The sequence below is a fragment of the Sus scrofa genome, chromosome 12 (assembly GCF_054392235.1).
Source record: "Sus scrofa isolate SSC_HxYL_T2T_F1_AM1 chromosome 12, Sscrofa_HxYL_maternal_Yorkshire_Landrace_v2.0, whole genome shotgun sequence".
NCBI lineage: Eukaryota > Metazoa > Chordata > Mammalia > Artiodactyla > Suidae > Sus > Sus scrofa.
In genome coordinates, this window is record NC_139394.1 from 12789251 (window position 1) to 12809239 (window position 19989).

At 38.9% G+C, this 19989-nt stretch overlaps 1 protein-coding gene across 19 annotated transcripts in view; it reads right to left on the reverse strand.

The window, feature by feature from the left end:
• CEP112 (centrosomal protein 112) overlaps positions 1–19989 on the reverse strand; it is a 417919-nt gene that overhangs the window by 334398 nt on the left and 63532 nt on the right. For 14 of the 19 annotated variants that reach the window (XR_014820925.1, XM_021066728.2, XM_084983955.1 and 11 more), the window contains 4 exons: positions 16205–16291; positions 13379–13478; positions 10669–10787; positions 4184–4327 (listed from right to left, as the gene is read on the reverse strand). Coding sequence is in view for 15 of the 19 variants with exons in the window: in XM_021066728.2 (XP_020922387.1) it covers positions 4184–4327; positions 10669–10787; positions 13379–13478; positions 16205–16291 (450 nt within the window). In the remaining 4 variants the exon portion in view is untranslated. Of the gene's footprint in view, positions 1–4183; positions 4328–10668; positions 10788–12240; positions 13479–16204; positions 16292–19989 lie in introns of all 19 variants that reach the window. The other 5 variants (XM_084983965.1, XM_084983960.1, XM_084983964.1 and 2 more) reach the window with 2 other exon arrangements.

The following is a 19989-nucleotide window of genomic DNA, read 5'->3' on the forward strand; positions in this document are numbered from 1 at the left end:
GGCGTTGCCGTGAGCTGTGGTGTAGGTTGCAGACGCGGCTCGGATCCCGCGTTGCTGTGGCTCTGGCGTAGGCCGGTGGCTACAGCTCCGATTCAACCTCTAGCCTGGGAATCTCCATATGCCGAGGGAGCGGCCCAAGAAATAGCAACAACAACAACAACAACAGAAGACAATAAGACAAAAAAAAAGAAAAAAGAAAAAAGAGTAATTATGAAGCTATGATGATGATGATGGTATGATATCAGCAGAGGGAGGGAAATTAGCTAATCAACTAGAATAGAGACCCTCACATACATGGTAGTTTGATAGCTGACGGCTGATCGATGAACAAAGGGGGAGTCACTCCAAAGCAGGCATGGGGGCAGGGGCGTGTGGGGAAGACGGCGATCCACGTAGAAAATAATGAAATTAGATCCCTATCTCACACCAGTCACAAAAATAACTCCAGATGGGTTAAGAATGTTAAAAGCAAAACTTTAAAGCTTTTAATAGAATATACAGGTGAACCTTTCTGCACGTGCACTGGAGAAAGATTTAACAAAATATAAAAGCACTAATTATACAAGATTGATAAATCTGACGAAGTTAACTCCTTTATCAAAAGATCTCTCCCTCCAGAGCTTGAGGTTTGATATACTGCAGTCAAGGCAGAGTCCCTCTCTTCAAAGTTGCATTTCCCTTAGAGTCAGAGACGTTTGTGTGTCACAAGTGGGAAGTTGCCATTGAGGGTTCAGCAGTGGTCCCCTGCTTTCTGGGGCACTCTTCCCTGAGGCTCACCCCTGCTCACCACTGAAAACATAACTGATCCACACAAGGATCTAGTCTTCAGCTTTTCCCAACACACTAGAATAACAGATGACCCCAAAGACATGAGCTCACATTACAGAATAACTAGACATTTTCAGAAAACTATGAAAGCCAGCAACAGAGGTGTATATAAGTAATACTATGATACATAACAACCATAATTTAAAATAAATCTATAAGGCAGTAGTATGTAATATATAATATTCTGAAGGCAAATTATTAAAACAGATGAACCAAGAGTTTTAAATAACCCTAATAAGTATATTTAAGAATATAAAGAATATATTAATGCGAAAAACAAGAAATTGTTGAAGAAGAAAAAGGAGGAGAAGGAGAAGAAGAAAAACCAAATTAAAATACTGGACATGAAAAACATAATAATTGAAATAAATGGTGGAATAGGTACAATTAGAAACAAAACAGTAACTACAGCAGAAGGAAATTTACCAAAAAATTAATTGGTAAGAATAAGATCAGAATGGGAAACTATCCTGGGAGTGGAAGATAGGAAAATACGAGACAGAAACCTAAAATAAGACCTAAGGGTAGGAAGGATAGATCTTTTTGAAGAAATAATGTAAATGAATTTCTCAGAATTGAAGAAAAATGAAAACACAGATTTAAAGGGCTCAAAGAATGCTCCCCAACTCACATCTAGACACACTGGATGGACATTTAACATATATAAAAACCAAAGATATTTGCTGCTGTTCGAAACTTCTTGTATCCTTCACTTTAAAAACCTTCTCAGGCAATGCTTTGTCTTTTAGTGCTGCTCCACTGTCTCCTGGCATCCGACATTGAAATAAAGAAATCTGAGGTTGGCTTAATACTGTTCCCCTTACAGGTGGCTTGATTTTATTGCCTTTTTCTGTGGTGGGATGAGAGGAGAGGGTTATAAGTGGCCACTCTCGCTTCTAGGTGGTCTCCAGGACTCCCCAGGATGCGCTCCCGCACTCGGAGAACTGCTGTGTCCCACGTCCCCCAGGCCAGAGACAGCTTCATTCTTTTCAGAAGGCAACCTCCCAGCCTCTGCTGAGGAGGGGGCGAGCCAGGCCCGTGCTTCAACAAGTGAGGAGAGAATATGAAGACCTGGCTGGGAGTTTTGTTGTTCATTTTGCCTTAAAAAAACGTTTTGTTATGGGGCATTTCAAGCATATTTAAAAGTAGAAGGAACCGTACATAAACCTACTTGTATTCATCACCCCAATTCAACATCTAGCTGCTGCTTCATCCAACTGTCTAGCTATCATGTGCTGAAGCACTCCCTGCACCCCCTCTTCCGGAGGTGATGGGGGCTGACGGGTCTCGAGCTGCTGGAAGACCCACGTGTGTTTCAGCCAGCTTCCTAGATTTCCTCAGTGCCCACTGAGGGTTTTGCTTTCTTGAACCATCTGGGTCAGTTTCCACTCATCCATCACCATTCCAACTCCAAAATTTTATTGCTCTTACATTCTCTTCATCCTTCTTATGATGCCTTTTTCTTTTCTTTTTTTTTTTTTTGTCTTTTTGCCTTTTCTAGGGCCACTCCCGTGGCATATGGAGGTTCCCAGCCTAGGGGTTTAATACGAGCTGTAGCCGCCTGCCTACACCAGAGCGACAGCAATGCGGGATCTGAGCCACGTCCCTCGACCTACACCACAGCTCATGGCAACGCCAGATCCTTGACCCACTGAGCAAGGCCAGGGATTGAACCCACAACCTCATGGGTCCTAGTCTGATTCACTGACCACTGAGCCACGATGGGAACTCCTGGTTATGCTTTTTTCCTTAAGCCCTTACTATCATTTTTGTGGGAGGGAATGGAGGCCAATACTTTCAACCACCATCTTCAAGCAAACATCGATTAACTTCTTAAATTGAGTACTTTCTCATTTATGTGGCTTTCTTGATTATTAATCTTGTATTACAGTTTCAAAAACAATATTAACAATTATCTATTGAGTATTTATTATGTAACTTAATTTATATAACTTACATTATTGAATATTTCTAACAATATATATTACATTTCACTACTACTGACAGATGAGAAAAATTAACACTTGAAGAGTTTACACGGTACTCAGGCTATTAAGAAGCTGAATTTGAGCCCAAGACCCTAAAGTCCAGGTTTCAAATCACTGTGGGTCCCGCTTCTCATTTCTTTAACCCTATGAGACAGGCTCTAGAGCTGGTCTAGGGGTTTCCAAGATCTGCCTGGGTAACTGACTCTTGTCCAAATTCCATATCTTGAAATTCGAGGAAGTACTCTGGCCCACGCCAGGCTGGCCTGGGTGGGTTGAGTGGTAAGGGAGGTAGGTTCAGGCTAGGACACAAGGCTCTACCACGCCTCGAGGTCACATGGTACATGTGGAACAAGACTGATGAGGTACACCTGCCTCAGATGTGAGGAGCCCCAGGCCACATGCCCACCAGCCTACCTGTTCCAGGCTGACGTGTGTCAGCTTATAAAACGCTAAAGATATTCATTCCCCCAGACCTGCCCTCTGCAACCAGGCGCTCGTGAGGGGCCTCTTCAGGGGGCCGTCCACCCTTCCCTGTAGACAGATAGCGGCCTCCCAACTTGGGTGCCATGGCGACCTCCTTCCGCACCCTTTTAGGAAGGGAACTTCTGGAGTTTACCCATGTGATATCTGTGTCTGGTTCCTCAGTCAAGAGGAATCTACCGAGAACATCTGTCTTTGACTGGTCACACAACTCCTGTCTCCCAATCTGATGGCCTTCACACTAGCATTAAATATTTTCAGAAAAACAATCAAACCTTCAGTTAGAAAGAATGAAGCAAACAGAACAGGGAGTTCCCGTCATGGCACAGTGGTTAATGAATCCGACTAGGAACCATGAGGTTGCGGGTTTGATGCCTGCCCTTGCTCAGTGGGTCAAGGATCTGGTGTTGCCGTGACCTGTGGTGTAGGTTGCAGACGCGGCTCGGATCCTGCGTTGCTGTGGCTCTGGCGTAGGCTGGCAGCTACAGCTCCGATTCGACCCCTAGCCTGGGAACCTCCATATGCCGCGGGAACGGCCCAAGAAATGGCAAAAAGACAAAAAAAAAAAAAAAAAGAATGAAGCAAACAAAACAGAAAAGAAATTATCTCTAGACTAAAAGTCAGTGAAAAAACAGAAAAGATTTGTAAAAGCCTCTGGGGGTTTAAGAAAAAAATGACATTAAACTATCCAGAGTGAAATCCCACAGCAAACTTCAAAAGACCATCCACTGTCGCATACAAATCTGTGTTGCGTGGGAAGGTGAGGTGTTTTCTTTTAATTCTGTAACACACTTACTGATGCACTGCACACATCCTGGAAGCACGGGGACACGGATACGAAGAGGACAGTTTATAAACACAAGAAAAGAAAAGAAGAAAGGACTTACTGTGGACTGTGTTTGCGCCATGTATTCACCCTCCATTTTATTCAGACGTATGTTCGTGTCCTCAAGCAACTCTTGAATATTTTCAGTGTGCCGCTTTTGAAGTTCAAACTTCTCCTTTTCCATTTCAGCCACAGCATTGTGGAGCTACATGGTGAAATCAAGGGTTGACTCTTTCATTGCTATTACAGAATAGACTATTTTGCCATTCAGGAAAAAAAATGCTTTCCTCTATTTCTCTATTTACTTATACTATGACCTGAACAACGTAAGATATAAAATTCATAAACATTCAAAGTAAAGACACCACATAAAAAGCTTGATTAGGAGTTCCCGTCGTGGCTCAGTGGTTAATGAATCTGACTAGGAACCATGAGGTTGCGGGTTTGATCCCTGGCCTTGCTCAGCGGGTTAAGGATCCAGCGTTGCAGTGAGCTGTGGTGAAGGTTGCAGACACGGCTGGGATCCCACATTGCTGTGGCTCTGGCATAGGCTGGTGGCTGCAGCTCCGATTCGACCTCCAGCCTGGGAACCCCCGTATGCTGCAGGAGAGGCCCAAGAAATGGCAAAAAAAAAAAAAGCATGATTAAAAAACCATTTTTTGTTTACTTTCCTGAATTGAAATTTTTAATGGATAAATAAATATTAAAGGGAATTATCCACCTATGGTAGAAATAGTAAATAAATCAGACAGATAATAATGATGCATCAGCTAAACAACACTAGTATTAGCCTGAAATCTAAAACAGAAATACTTACCATGTTGTTCTTGATTAGGAATATTATCACACTGCCTGTATTTTCATCTTACATGCATGAAATTTTGCACAAGAGTATGTTTAAAAAGCTTTATCCTTTACCATAACTCCCAACAAGAAACTATTTTTATCCATTCCGTAATCTATACAGAATTGGACGCAAGGATGGCATTTATAAATCAAATCGAGTTCTCAAGGGACATCTGTATACTCTATGTCTTCATGTATACAGTCTTTCTTTATGAAGATGACGTATACACTGTGTAGAGGGATGGAGCCCTAAAATAGCTCGATAACTAAGGTAAGGAAAACAAAGTTCAATGGACAGCTTCCAAAGGGAAGAAGAAACCTGTGCTCCCAGCCTGGTGGGCATTTGTTCATTTTATTTTAATGGGAGTGGAATTCAGCATCTCATCCTGTCCCTTGCATCCGATCCCAGGCTCATTCAAGGTGGGGAGAGCAGTCCAAGACAGTCTAAAAGATATATTTTATTTCCCACTCATGAATCAGAGAGACAGACATGCATGGAGACCTTTATTTGGCTGGGGCAATACCAGAGGAACAGAGAAAAGCCTGAGTGATGGTGGAAATGAGAGGCAGGAAGCAGGCAATAATTATGTCAATTAGTGATGAGGGTCCCAGAACTCTCCCAGTCTCTAGCTGAACAGGAGAAGCAAGGATGGCTCAGCCCAGCAGCCATAGAGAAGATCCTCGGGTTTCACAAGTTTAACGTAGGCAATTTTGACTACTTGTAAGTGGCCCCCAAATCCTTGCTATATGTTGCATTTGTATTTTTGCCAGAGTATACCTTTTACACTGGCATTATGTCTAGTATTCACAAGTCGGTCACTCAGCTGGTACATGAACAAGCCCACAGTGCCTATATTTCAGCGCTGCTTTGTAGCTGTTGACTGAGGGGTGTAAACGAGTCATGTAGAACTTTGTGTTAACACTCCTGTTGTTGTGGTTTCTTCATGTCTGTGGTCTCCCAAAGGTCCCACAACATCCACCCACTGAATGTCAAAAACCTACTGTTCGTAGGAGCCCAGTAGTGCACAGAGCCTTCTCAGGTGCATTCCACATCGCTTTATAAAGGCCTGTGCCTGCTGAAGTGGAGAGGGTTCTGTAAATCAGTCCGAGTCCTTGAAAACTCCTCCAGGGAATTTACATGAGACCGCAAGGGTCAACATGACACCAGCAAAAACAAGTATGCTATAACTTGGTGGATTCGTTTACAGAGGATCAAAGAGGTGTATTTGGTCTAATAATCGAACCGGAGAGGACCAACACTTAGGTGAGTTGTCCCTCGGTATCCACAGGGCATTTGTTCCAAAAGCACCACATATGCTCAAGTCCCATACAGAAAATGGTGCAGCACAGTCGACCCTCTGAAAATGCTAAACATAGTTAGCACTTAACCCAGAAATCTCATTCCTAAGTATATACCTATAAAATCATAGGAAATAGATATATTGGTCTCTGCCCCTAATTCCTGGCACAGTGGTCCTAAAACTCTGGTAATTTTCTAAGTGATAAGAACACTAGAAGCATCTTCCGTTCCAATATTTCGTCTCTGACCCCAGTTGCTGACCCAGAACTCCTAAATCCCTTGGAATTTCCTGGGTGACAGGAGAGTCTTTTGTTCCAATGAGGTGACTCCTGGTGGGCTTCTAGGTAGCATCAGGATGGGGGCTGGTCACCCAAACGATCAAGCCATAATTAGAAACTTGTAACCTTCAGCCCCAGTCCTCAACCTCCAGCAAAGGGAAAAAGGCTAAAGATTAAGTTTCGGATCAATCATGCCTACATAATAAAGCCTCCATAAAAATCCCAAAAGTAAGCTATTTGGGGAGCTTCCAGGCCATTGAACACATGGTGCCAGGAGTGGGGTGGCAGCTCTATGCCCCTCCCACCTACCTTGCCCTGTGCATCTCCTCACCTGGCTGTTCATTTGCATCTTTTATTATATCCTTAGTGATGAAATGGTAAATGTAAGTGTTTCCCTAAGTTCTGCGAGCCCTTCCACCAAATCACGGAACCAACGGAGGGGTTGGTGGGAACTCCTATTAAGACCAGTTGATCAGAAGTACAGGAAACAACTTGGAACTTTCAAATGACATCGAAGTGGGAGCACCCCTGTGGGACTGAGCCCTTAATTTGGGGGTTCTGATGCTAATTCTAGGTAAATAGTTGTCAAAATTTAAGTGAATTAGAGGACATCCAACTGGTGGCAAAGACAACTGCTTGATGTGCAGAAAACCCACACGTTTGGTGTCAGAAGTATGATGAGGGTGTGAGTAAAGGAAAATGCAGGGAGGGTTTTCCTTATACAGTAGAGAAGAAAGATGAAAACACAGGTCCACACAAAAACTTGTACACAAATTTTTATAGCAAAATTACTCATGATATCCAAAAAGTATAATCCATTCAAATATCCACTAACTGATAGCATGTGGTATATCAATACAAAGGAACATTATTTGACCATAATACTGCTTGAACTATGAATTCATGCCACAATATCAGCGAAACTTAAAAACACTGTAAGGGAAAGAAGCCAGTAACAAAATGTCATATATTGTATGACTTTATAGGCAAAACTATAGAAAGAGAAAGTGGAGTAGTGGTTGCAAGAGGGTGGAGACAGGGAAGGTGGAAAGTGACTGCTAATGGGCAGCAGGTATTTTCTGGGCTAATAGGAAGTGTCCTAGAAATTAATATAGTGCTGATGTTGGCACAACTTTGTGAATATACTGAAAACCATTGAAATGTACACTTTAAGAGGATAATTTTTTTATGGCCACAGGTGCAGCATAAGGAAGTTTCCAGCCTAGGGGTCAAATCGGAACTACAGCTGCTGGCCTACACCACAGCCATAGCAACGCAGGATCTGAGCTACATCTGCGACCTACACCACAGCTCACAGTAACGCCAGACCCCTAACTCACTGAGCAAGGCCAGGGATCGTACTCACATCCTCATGGATACTAGTCAGGTTCATTTCCATTGAGCCATGATAGGAACTCCTAAGAGGGTAAATTTTATGTGTAAAAATCATAACTCAATTTTTTTAAAGGCCCATAGATTTAAAACAGCATGGTATAGTCAGATAACTGGAAAAAATTTGTACAGCTAGTAGAAAAGTATATGAGAAGGGGAGCGGGATTACGACAGAAGGTGAGGTTTAAAAGATCACCAGCATCTCAATCTTGAAGAGCCTTGTAAATATAAGGACAGCTGGGAACCACTGGGGTGATTCAAATGGTGATGAGGAAAACAAGAGGTGTGTTCCAGAAAGACCACCAACGTGGCGGTATTACAGGGCACGGACTGAAGAGGTGCCAAGAGTCCTGTTACAGCAGATCCAGGCCGGGAACAATGGTCTCTGGAAGTAGGGGAGGGACCGTGGTTAATAAATGCACAATAAACAGAACGAACGTTAGTGGCAAGTGATTAGATGTGAGAGGCGAGGCAAAAGGAAGAATCTGAGCAGCTGAGCGGATGCCAACACCATAGGGAAGAGGGAAATCGGGAAAACCCTTAAGAGGAGACTGCCTTAGTAATAAAGGATGAAGCTGGAGTTTGGCGAGAATGGTGGAATTTAGATCAAGGAGAAATCTTAACTAGGTAGTTGGATAACTGGGACTTAAAAGTGAGAGATACAGGATGGAGATTTCTATTAGAAGGATACCTGCACGTGCACACGCATGCGCGCGCGCACACACACACACACACACACACACACACACACTCACACATCATCATCTATACAGATGCTTAACAAATTTTAAATGGTTGACTGCTAAATCACAAAGTAAGTCTATCATCTGCTTACTAATTTTTGGCACCTACCCTGCTTGCACCAGGTATTCACCTCTTTCCAGATTTACAGGCATTCTACTTCACATAAAAAAAGATCTTCAACCACGTCTGCAGTGCTTTCACAGCCACTAATTATGGTCTAACTGTAAGAAAGAGCTGCTAATCCAGCTGAAAGAGTGAAATGTACCCTTGAACGTAAGTAGAGGCAGAAGCCTTTTCCAATATTCACCAGTTCAAACTGGGAAGTAAGGAACTAGGGAATTCAGATAAAGGGAGGCATGTGGCCTGCTATGAACACAATGTATCTGCAGCAAACACAAATATGTGCCATATTTACAGAAAAGATAAAACCATAAATGAAAACTAGAAAAGAGCCAACTCTGCCCACATGAACATGGGCATTTCCCAGATTGGCACTGAAGGTACCATCACCAGGACACGTCAGATCAAGCGTCTGCGTGGGAAGGCATCAGAACTCTCAGTAAAACATCCTGAACGCAGACTATCAAGAGAGTATCAGGGCAAGCTAATAATCAAAGGTCTTTATGAGAGAATACCTCAGAGAATAACATATTAAATTTTTTTTTTTTTTTGTCTTTTGTCTTTTTAGGACTACACCCAAGGCATATGGAAGTTCCCAGGCTAGGGGTCTAATCAGAGCTACAGCTGCCAGCCTACACCACAGCAACACGGGATCCAAGCTGCGTCTGCGACCTATACCACAGCTCACGGCAATGCTATACCACAGCTCACGGCAATGCCATATCTTTAACCCACTGAGCGGGGCCAGGGATTGAACCCACAACCTCATGGTTCCTAGTCAGATTCGTTTCCGCTGCACCATGATGGGAACTCTTAAATTATTTTAAGTGCATACTTTAATTTTGATTAATGGCTAAGGGCTCCTAAGTGAAAGTGCTATATGACTATGTAAAGCTTGTTCATAATGAACATTTTTTGTACATTACCCTTGGCACTGCTACATTTTATGAAAATACTTTTATTAATTAAATTAAGTGCTCCTCTAAGAATAACACATCTGCTACTGACTTTGTTTACATCAAAAACAAACTTATGGAGTTCTCTGGTGGCTCAGTGGGCTAAGGATCCAGTGTTGTCACTGCTGTGGCTCTGGTTACTACTGTGGCATAGGTTTGATCCCTGGCCCGGGAAATTCCACATGCAGCAGGGATGGCCAAAACAACAAACAAACAAATTTATACTATAAATATTGTGTTATCTGAGATTTCAGGAAAGAAATGATCCAGTGGCCTACATCCAAAACTTGAACAGTTTAATTCCACAATTATTCTACTGCTATAGCCTTACTAATTTTGCTTAACATCTATTGGCTATGACCAAAAAAAAATTCAGAACCTTAATTCAAGAATTAGTCAAAAGTGGAGTTCCCGTCGTGGCGCAGTGGTTAACGAATCCGACTAGGAACCATGAGGTTGCGGGTTCGATCCCTGCCCTTGCTCAGTGGGTTAACGATCCAGCGTTGCCGTGAGCTGTGGTGTACGTTGCAGACGCGGTTCGGATCCCGCGTTGCTGTGGCTCTGGCGTAGGCTGGCAGCTACAGCTCCGATTGGACCCCTAGCCTGGGAACCTCCATATGCCGCAGGAGCGGCCCAAAGAAATAGCAAAAAGACAAAAAAAAAAAAAAAAAAAAAAAAAAAAAGAATTAGTCAAAAGTAAATTTTCTAAATGAAAACTATTTTATAAACCATTAAACTTCCAGAAGAAAATATACCAAAATATGAAAAGATGTTTCTAGATAGTCTAGAATAATAATTTATTTTTCAAACTTCTCTATATATTCTGTGAACATCCACGATTTTTATAATTAAATGTGTTACTCTAAGGCACATCCCTTTATATTTTCCATTACTATTTTATGTAGCTTACCTTTTTCTCCCAATCATTATTCAGAGATTCTGTACTTTGTTCACATATCTTTTTTAACTCTGCAATCTGGTTATCTTTGGTCTCTCTGATAACTTGACATTCACGTATAAGGGTCTGAACTGTCGAAAATGATGAAAACATAGTTAAACCAATTTTAGCTACTACAGGAGAGTTCGGTGATGAAAAACACAGCGAACCAGTTAAAAGGTAATTCCATTTTACCCCAAGTCTTCTCAGTTCTCCCTCCTAAAATATCTCTTATCCCTTCCACTCCTTTTTCTGCATTTCTGCCACTTTGGCTGCGTCCATCATCATTCACTTCCGAGACAATTTTAACAGTGTGCTGGCCTCAGTACCATTCCCCGCCATCGGGGCCTCCATTGCTTTAAAGAGGCCTTTCTGTAGTGCAAATCCTGTAAAGTTACTCCGAGACCTAAAATCATCCACAGTTCCCTACTCTGCAAGATAAAGGCCAAAAACCTCTAACATGGAAAACAGCTCTCACAATCCGACTGCTGTCTGGCTGTTATCTTTTGCCACTTTCATATTTTTAAACTTGTAAACACACCAACCAATCTGCAGATTCCCGAGGCCATATCCTTTCATATATCATTGCCTAAACATGATCATTTATCCGCCTGGAATGCCCCTCCCTTCTTGCTGAAAAACTCCTACGCATTCTTAGTCTCAATTCAAGTAACACCTTCCTTATGAGGCATTTACCAACCAGACTCCTCCTCAGGAACTCCTCTCTATTCCCAGTGAATTTCTCCATTAAACCACTTACTGCAGTATGTGTTATATAGTTTATTTGATTATTTCCTGAGGAGAAAGACATTTCAACTTCTTATCTGTAGAGCAAAAGAGCGCCATCTAGGTAAGTACTCAACCGATAAATAGATAAAGGATCCCATCATGCCAATATGCTGTTGCTCCTAGAGACGTTAAAAGCGTTGCCAAAGTTTATGTGACTGAAACAAAATATGCTTTAAATTATATAAAAGATTTCCCTTATAAATCATTTACATTTTTATCTTCTTTTTAAAAATGATTTAAACTGTGACTGATTCAAGTGAAAATGTGCTCAATATATACCTATGTCATCTGGATGGCAAAATAAATTCAACTGTTTATTTGCTTGAATGTAATATTTTCATAGCTTATTGAATATATCCTTATTCACTTACATCAAGATAGCAAAATTTTCATAAACGTTACATAGAAATGTCTTTCACTTTTGTATCTCAACTGTGCCACAAACAAGGGGAGAAGGGGAAGAATCCAAGTTAACCTACTGTTGAAACTAAGGTCTGTTTGCAGTTCAAAAAGCCTTAAAAAATAATATTTTTAAATCTAACACAGCTTTAAATCGTCTCGTTTCAATTAGGATTAGAAACAAAAACCTAGAAATAAATTTAAAATATTTTTGTAGCCACTGATATTTGGAGAAAGAATCCAAACATATTTCTAATTACTTTAATCAACATTCAAGCCTGGAGATAAACCTAAAAATATCTATTTCATTAGTTAATTTATTTACGTAACTGCCATCCTAAATTTAAAGGGCATTACCATTGTCTCAGATATGCTGGGGTTCGATGGTTTGGGAGAGTCAGTAACTTCTGTATGGAAATCCTAAATGAAAACTTTCCTCTTGACTCATCATTTATATCTTTTCATTCACCAAATCCTTCAAGATTTCTTCTTCAGTTCTATTCTCACTACCCCACCGCCATCATTCAGACATTCTGGGTCCTTATCACCTTACACACAAAATTACAGAAGCATGAAAGCATGACATTCTTGTGTTGAAGGGACTTTCTATAGATTACTCATCTAGCTGCACCATTTTATCATGAGTAAGCCGAGGTGCAGAGACTTGCTGATATCCCACAGCAGACACAAAGAGCAGGGCTGGGACTAGAGAGTGTTTTCTGGCGAATGGAAGGCACTCTCTCGCTCTCAGTCTCTCTCTCTCCATTCTGTTGGTCTCATCATGCTTGGCATGCCCACTGCTACTAGGCTACTCCACCTAAAATATGAGGTCCTAAAACTCACCTCTCAAAAATCTCTGACTCCACAGCATCTACAGGATAAACTTGAAACTTCTAAATCTGAAATCCAAAGTCATGCTTAAGTCATGCCAAGTCTCCTGTCTCAGTCTTTTTCAATCTCTCTCTTGATGTATAGGATAGCCACTCTAGCTAAACAGCTTTGCAGCATCCGCCCCACAACTTACCAATGTCAGTATTCCTATTCCAACTAATCAAACCTTAAAAATTTTTGAAGTTCTTTTCCCCAAAAATATTTTCAACACTTCTCTAATGTTTTGACCTATAATCATAGATAATTTAACACTTGATTATATGCCCTCTTTTCCTTCATAATGAAAGTGTAAATGGGGAATACTTTTTAAATGTTTGTTCTGTCCATAACAGAAGAGTTAAGAAGGAGTAAGAGTTACAGACTCTTCCAACTCTTGAACCCTACCAACCACCACTGCGTTCCTCTCTCTCTCTCTCTCACACACACACACACACACACACGAGTTTTTCTTAACTTATAAGGAAGCTCACATCGACACATCCACTGATGGAAATCCACAGAAACATTCCCATCTCAAACTACGAAAGGTCATAAATAAAATTTTACTTTATACAAACACTAAAAAAAAAGTTATTAAAAGATTTATGTAACAATAACACATCACCTTTCTTTTCAAGTTTTCTAATAGTCTCCTCTGTTTCATTTTGCTTCTTTTTGTATAAAGTTTTCATTTCTTCTATTTCATTATTCTTTCTTTCTAAAATCTGCAAATGAATTTAAAATATTTTAGTAGATTACATTGAAACACACACTTTTTTTAGAAGAGTGCAGTATTTTCGCAAGTCTATCTCAGCTAATCTCATAAATGGTTTCCCCAAAAAGATGTAAAAATTATACTTTAGTGCACAAAATATTAAATACACTAGAATAATTGATTACTGAAAGAAATGTTATCTGCTTTGAATTTTCATGTACCAGCTCATAAGGAGACTGTAAGTAATAAATTAGGTGATTCTCTAAAATATAATCCAGAGATTAAACTGTCATAAAGTATAGCAGAGAGAAGCCGTCAGAAACTTGACCTGTTGATACAGTACAGTTCACCTCCCCACCACACTGCAACAGAGCAACTTCAGGTGAGCACATCCCTGCATCCCCCCCACTAGTGTCCTCCTGTCATTTTCATTCACAATAACAAGAACTCCCAGAGGCATGATGGGAAGATGAGACCTAACAGGCCTCTTTTATATCCAGTTCTGCTCCTAGGAATTAGGAAAGTCAGCTCAAAGTGTGTCCAAAATCGCATGAATATGTTATACCATTAATTTATATGATATTAGACGCTTTAAAATGAATCATTTAATGAAATTTAATTATTATTATATACTTCTAAATGCATCTCCCCTCAAAAAGGAAAAAAAAAAAAAAAAAAACCCTAGAGAAATAACCAAAATGTAGGAAAGTTAGCAAGCAGGGGAAAAAAAAGTGTTAATCAAGGGGAAAAAAAGAAAACCCAAACTGAAGCGAGAATATGAATATCCACTTTTCTTACGGTTGAGGTATATTTCCTATACACTCAAATTCAGTTTTTACTCACCCATGTCTAACTAACTTTTTTTAGTGCTTTTACTACCAGCATTTTACTTCACCTTTCATTGTTTTAGTCTCACCTCTAAGAATGGTAAATAAGAATAGGAACTACCTTGATCCCGATGTCCATAAAGAAGCAAAAAAGGAAAAGAATGTAGGCAAATAGATAAAAACACTCTAAGTTTTATCCCTCCTCCAGTTCCTAACACTTAGAAAATATCATAGTGCAACAAACTGATGAATATACTTTCCAAATCTGACATAAGGTCAAGGATTTTATTCATATTTTACCTGGCATTTCAAACTAGTGCCATTGCTTTCTTTTTTCACACAGAATTTATTTTAAAAGAGAAATTTCTGGAAAGGATTTCATTATCAAATGTTTTTCTTAAAATGGAGCTTTGTAACAGACATACCAAGCAGTCTATTTCAAATTCCACTATCATGATTTTCCAAGTATATTACTACATTTATTTATCTTTACATCAGTATTTTATATATCGGTGGATTCTAATTCATTTGGACATATGCTATATTGAAATTATATTACTGAATCTCTAACATATTTATGATAGAGAACTATTTTTCTCTAACCATTTAAACTAAGGTAAATTTCTAGAAAGAGTAGAAGGAATATTTGCCTTTAAAATTTGAATAGGAAAGAGAAAAGGAGAATGAAAGATTTTTCTCTTTCTAATTTTCAATCAGTGATTTCCTTCTTGTTGCTTTGAAAGAAGATGAGCCAAATATGCACCTGGCTAATATTAATATATTTTCAACCTTTAAGAAAGCATGGACAGGAGTTCCCGTCGTGGCACAGTGGTTAACGAATCCGACTAGGAACCATGAGGTTGCGGGTTCGGTCCCTGCCCTTGCTCAGTGGGTTAACAATCCGGCGTTGCCAGTGAGCTGTGGTGTAGGTTGCAGACGCGCGGCTCGGATCCTGCGTTGTTGTGGCTCTGGTGTAGGCTGGCGGCTACAGCTCCAATTGGACCCCTAGTCTGGGAACCTCCATATGCCGCGGGAGCGCCCCTAGAAAAGGCAAAAAGACAAAAAAAAAGAAAAAAAAAAAAAAGAAAAGAAAGCATGGACACATGATGCTGTAGCCTCGACTCCCACCTCCAACTCTCACTAATTTTGTTAAGCAGAATCATTGGCTTAGTTTTGAAACAGACAATGTCAAGTTTCTATCTGGATCAACATTGATGAATTAAACATTCATATATTACCTGTTATATATAACTACATTTTAAAAATAAATACTAAACTACAGCATCAATTGAAATTCAATGTACAGTAACTATAATTGATGTCTTTTGTGACATTAGGAAGAAAAGTTAATTTTATTTAAAAATACGAATTGAAATACTGGAAGGCATAAATCTCAGTGAGCTACAGGCAAAAAAGCCTACACTGGCAGTGCTGACATTACAATGCATGCAGTCTATACCAAAGAGAACAAAATCCAAGAGTTTTTTTTTTTTTTTAACTAAAAAGGGAATTTTAATTACCCAAAACTGAAAGAATAATAGACCAAAACAAACTTTGTAGTTGATGTCTTCTTTCAGCCTTTATGAAAGATAACTACAGAATGTAAAGATTGTAAGAAGACCAGCCTTCAAACAAGAGAAAAAGAATTAAAAGGTAATGTAAACTATACGGGTTTCCATAAATACATTTGTTTAGCAAATGAAGTTTAAAGATCAACTTTTTCCAGGATATTAATTTAGCAAATACCATTTATAAGGAAGATTATCAGAAGTGCATAAGTGGATTTATTTAAATTTAATTTAATATTTAATTTAAATTTATCATATAATATTGGACTTCCCATGTGGCTCACAACATAAATATTTAAAATACTAAACATTAATAAAATAATAAATTGTACATACTCTACCTTCTGAACATCAGCATCATGTTTCTGTTGCAATTTAAGTTTCTCTTCATGATATTTAGCTTCCATCATTTTTGTTTTCATGTCCAACTTCAAGGAAGATATTTTAAAGGTGTTATTAATTTACTTTTCCCTTTGGCAAAAACACACAATTAACTTCCTATATGATAGAGTATCATTTTCCACTTTTACCTTAGAGCCACTTGTTCAGCAATCGCATTACATACACCAATATGTTAGTTACATTCTTTGATTACTTCTAAGCTGATTAAAAGTCATTTGAATAAATTTCACTTGATAGGCAAAAGTAAAACTAATGAACACAGATTCATCAGTGATCCCCAGGCCACTTTACCAATATAATAATAACATTGGAATTAATTCTTCCTTATTAGTTATCCTTTCATAGATACACAGTTGTAAAGCAAAGGAGTATTTTCATACCCTTTTTAAATAACTGTAGATATTCTTTTTAACCAAACTAACACTCATAAGTGCTAGGTTTTTTTTAAGTTACTTGCATTGTAGAATCTGGAACTTTTCACACTGTCATAGTAAGTTCTATTGGTCTACCTTGAACTTGGAATGGATCTTTTTACCATGCGTGATTTTATAACATTGTGCATTACTCATTTGGAAAACCTCAGTTCAGTGAGTTATAGAGATTTCCAAATATTGAAAATTTCATTACATAATTCCAAAACTGCACACTGGTTAATGTCACCCCCGATCTCACTGGAATGGTCTTAGTATTGGAAAGCTCTCAAGTTCACACTGACTGACACAGGTTTGCCAAAATTCTAATTTGTATTAAAATATCAATTTTTATCACTACCAACAAATATTGACAGTTGTTTTGCTTGAAGTGACAGTCTCAATTTGTTCATTTTTGAGAAAATGTCTGCCAAATATTCAAGTCTGAATAACCATATTTTGTCCATCAGTCATCCTTTCAAATAAAAACAATATTCCACAAAAAATAGCAACTATTGCAATTCCTAATTGAAAAAAGCACACAAAGCGTTTTTCCGCCGGCACTTTGATATGCACTTTGATAAGCACCCTAAGTTCTCTCTATATAGTTCCATTTCATCACTCAGCTACCCCAACGATGCAAATCTGAAGTCCAAGATTTGATAAAATTAAGAATCTTCGGAGTTCCCGTCGTGGCGCAGTGGTTAACGAATCCGACTAGGAACCATGAGGTGGCGGGTTCGGTCCCTGCCCTTGCTCAGTGGGTTAACGATCCGGCGTTGCCGTGAGGTGTGGTGTAGGTTGCAGACACGGCTCGGATCCCGCGTTGCTGTGGCTCTGGCGTAGGCCGGTGGCTACAGCTCCGATTGGACCCCTAGCCTGGGAACCTCCATATGCCGAGGGAGCGGCCCAAGAAATAGCAACAACAACAACAACAACAACAAAAGACAAAAAAAAAAGAATCTTCTACTTGCTTCACGGAGGACATTTTAAGTAAGACTGGTAATTTCTTTCCCTGTGAGCACACGGCGGTGAAGAATATGCCTACCAGTACCATTTGGTGTCATTGCCTTGATGTGGGTTTGGATGTAGTTTTACCCACCACTGTGTCTGCAACATCAATGAAAATGTCAATACACTTTTAAAAATTTAAATATTATTGCAAGAGTCTTTGGGACCACCTGGTTCATGCCCCAGACGTTGAGAACCACTACCCTAGAGAAATTCCTGCGCATATGTGTTAAGAAACATGTATGAGATTGCTCATAGGATTACTGTTTGTAAAAGCCAAAAATCAGAACAGATTCATGGACAGAATGGCAAGAAACTGCGACAGGCTGATTTAATAGAAAGTGACAAAAATGAACCCAACTATAGCTACCTGGCATAACGAGGCTGAATGTCATCCATGCACTACTGAGCAAAAGGAGCAAGACACAAAAAACAAACATAAAGTTTAGTTCTATTTAAACCAAGTTCAAAATCTACTAAAAAAAAAATATTTTGATTTTTAAAAACGTAGCCATTGGTGCTACAGTCAACTTTAAAAACAAAGGGGGAAGTTATCGGAAAAGTCAGGGTAGTGGTCATCTCTAGGGGAGATGAATGAGAGTAAAATTGGGAAGGTTTAGACAGCAGGCTGCTGGGCTCTTACAATGAGCTAATTCTTGCCTGCATGCTGTTTACAGTGGTACTCCTTTGTATAATTATTTATTACATTTTGTGAGACTGCATGTATCTGAATGCTATAGTCATAAGCAATGTTTTTAAACATCATTTCTCTCATTTACTATGTCAATGACTGTAGACTTCATCATCCTGGATTTATTTAAATTCTACATTTAACTAGTAGATTTGTAAAAGAAAAAAAAAAATGCCCTATTGACATTACGTGTAAGGAAGAAGCAATGTCCCATTTTAGGGGATGGATAGGAACATTCAACTGGGTGGAGGTGAAGTTCAAAGGAAATACTCTATTTTCACAAAGAGAGCAATTTCTAACCATCTGTTCTCTGAAAACTGATGGTTGCTCTGAAAATTGATCTCCCCTTCTTGTGCTGTCTCTTCTTTCATTATCAGTGACAATGGTTTTCCAAATGTCTTAATCTATGTCAGAAATCTTTTTTAAGAATACCAAAAAAAAAAAAAAAAACCAAAACCACTGCTTGATTGTGCTCACTGTCACACAATTCTGTGATGTGGATATCACAGGAAATGTGTTAGCAATTACAAAGACAAACAAGTCCAAGGATGTCTGTGAATGACAGGCTAAGGTTACAAAGGATCACGGCCACCGAACATGCTTTCCCATAATGTCCAAATAAATTGAAATAAATTTTTAATCTTGAAACATGTTATAGGCATGTCTTTACCAACCAAAGCAAAACTACTACAGTTCTTCAATTCTAATAAAATACTACAACTCTAATATAAGAATATTATAATACTAATTTAACATCAAAGGCATTTTCCACAAAATTATAAACTTAAACTGGAAGTCGTGTTTAAAAGTTTGATTTCTTAAAGCTACACAGCATTTTCAGGCTTTCTAAAGCATGAACAGGATTAAATCATCCATTAAACAAAAACTATAATCTGTATAGAATTTCACATCACTCAATTCTCTCCACACTTACAACAGTCTTTAACATAAGCATGAAAGCCTCCTAAAGTCTGATTTTACAACATTAAGAACTGACCAACCTAGATTATCATCACTACTCATAGCAAAGCCTCCAGAAATGGATCTTTTAAATACAAAAATAAGATTTAAAAAAGAGACCAAAATATGAATTAATTTTTTTCATAATCTTGGAGTAAAAAAGGCTTTTCTACATAATACAAAAACCAGAAACCAAAGAGAAAACATGGATAGATCCAACTACTAAAAAGAAAACTTCTGTACATTTAAAAAAAACAAATCAAAAATACAGAGAAAAGTTATTTTAAGATATGACAGAGATCCGAATTTCTTAACATATAAATTGCTCTTAGGAATCACATCGAAGACAATTTAGCAAAAATATGAAAAGCTTTAAGAAAAGACAGCTCACAGAAGTGAAATTAAAAAGACAATGGAGAAAAAATGTTCATCCTCACTTACAATAAAAGCAATGTAAGTATCAAAACAACATGATGCTATTTTTCAACTCAGATAATCAAAACTGTTTATACACAACCTAGAATAGATTTATAAGGAGATCCTGCTGAATAGCATTGAGAACTATGTCTAGATACTCATGTCGCAACAGAAGAAAGGGTGGGGGAAAAAAACTGTAACTGCAATGTATACATCTAAGGATGACCTGACTCCC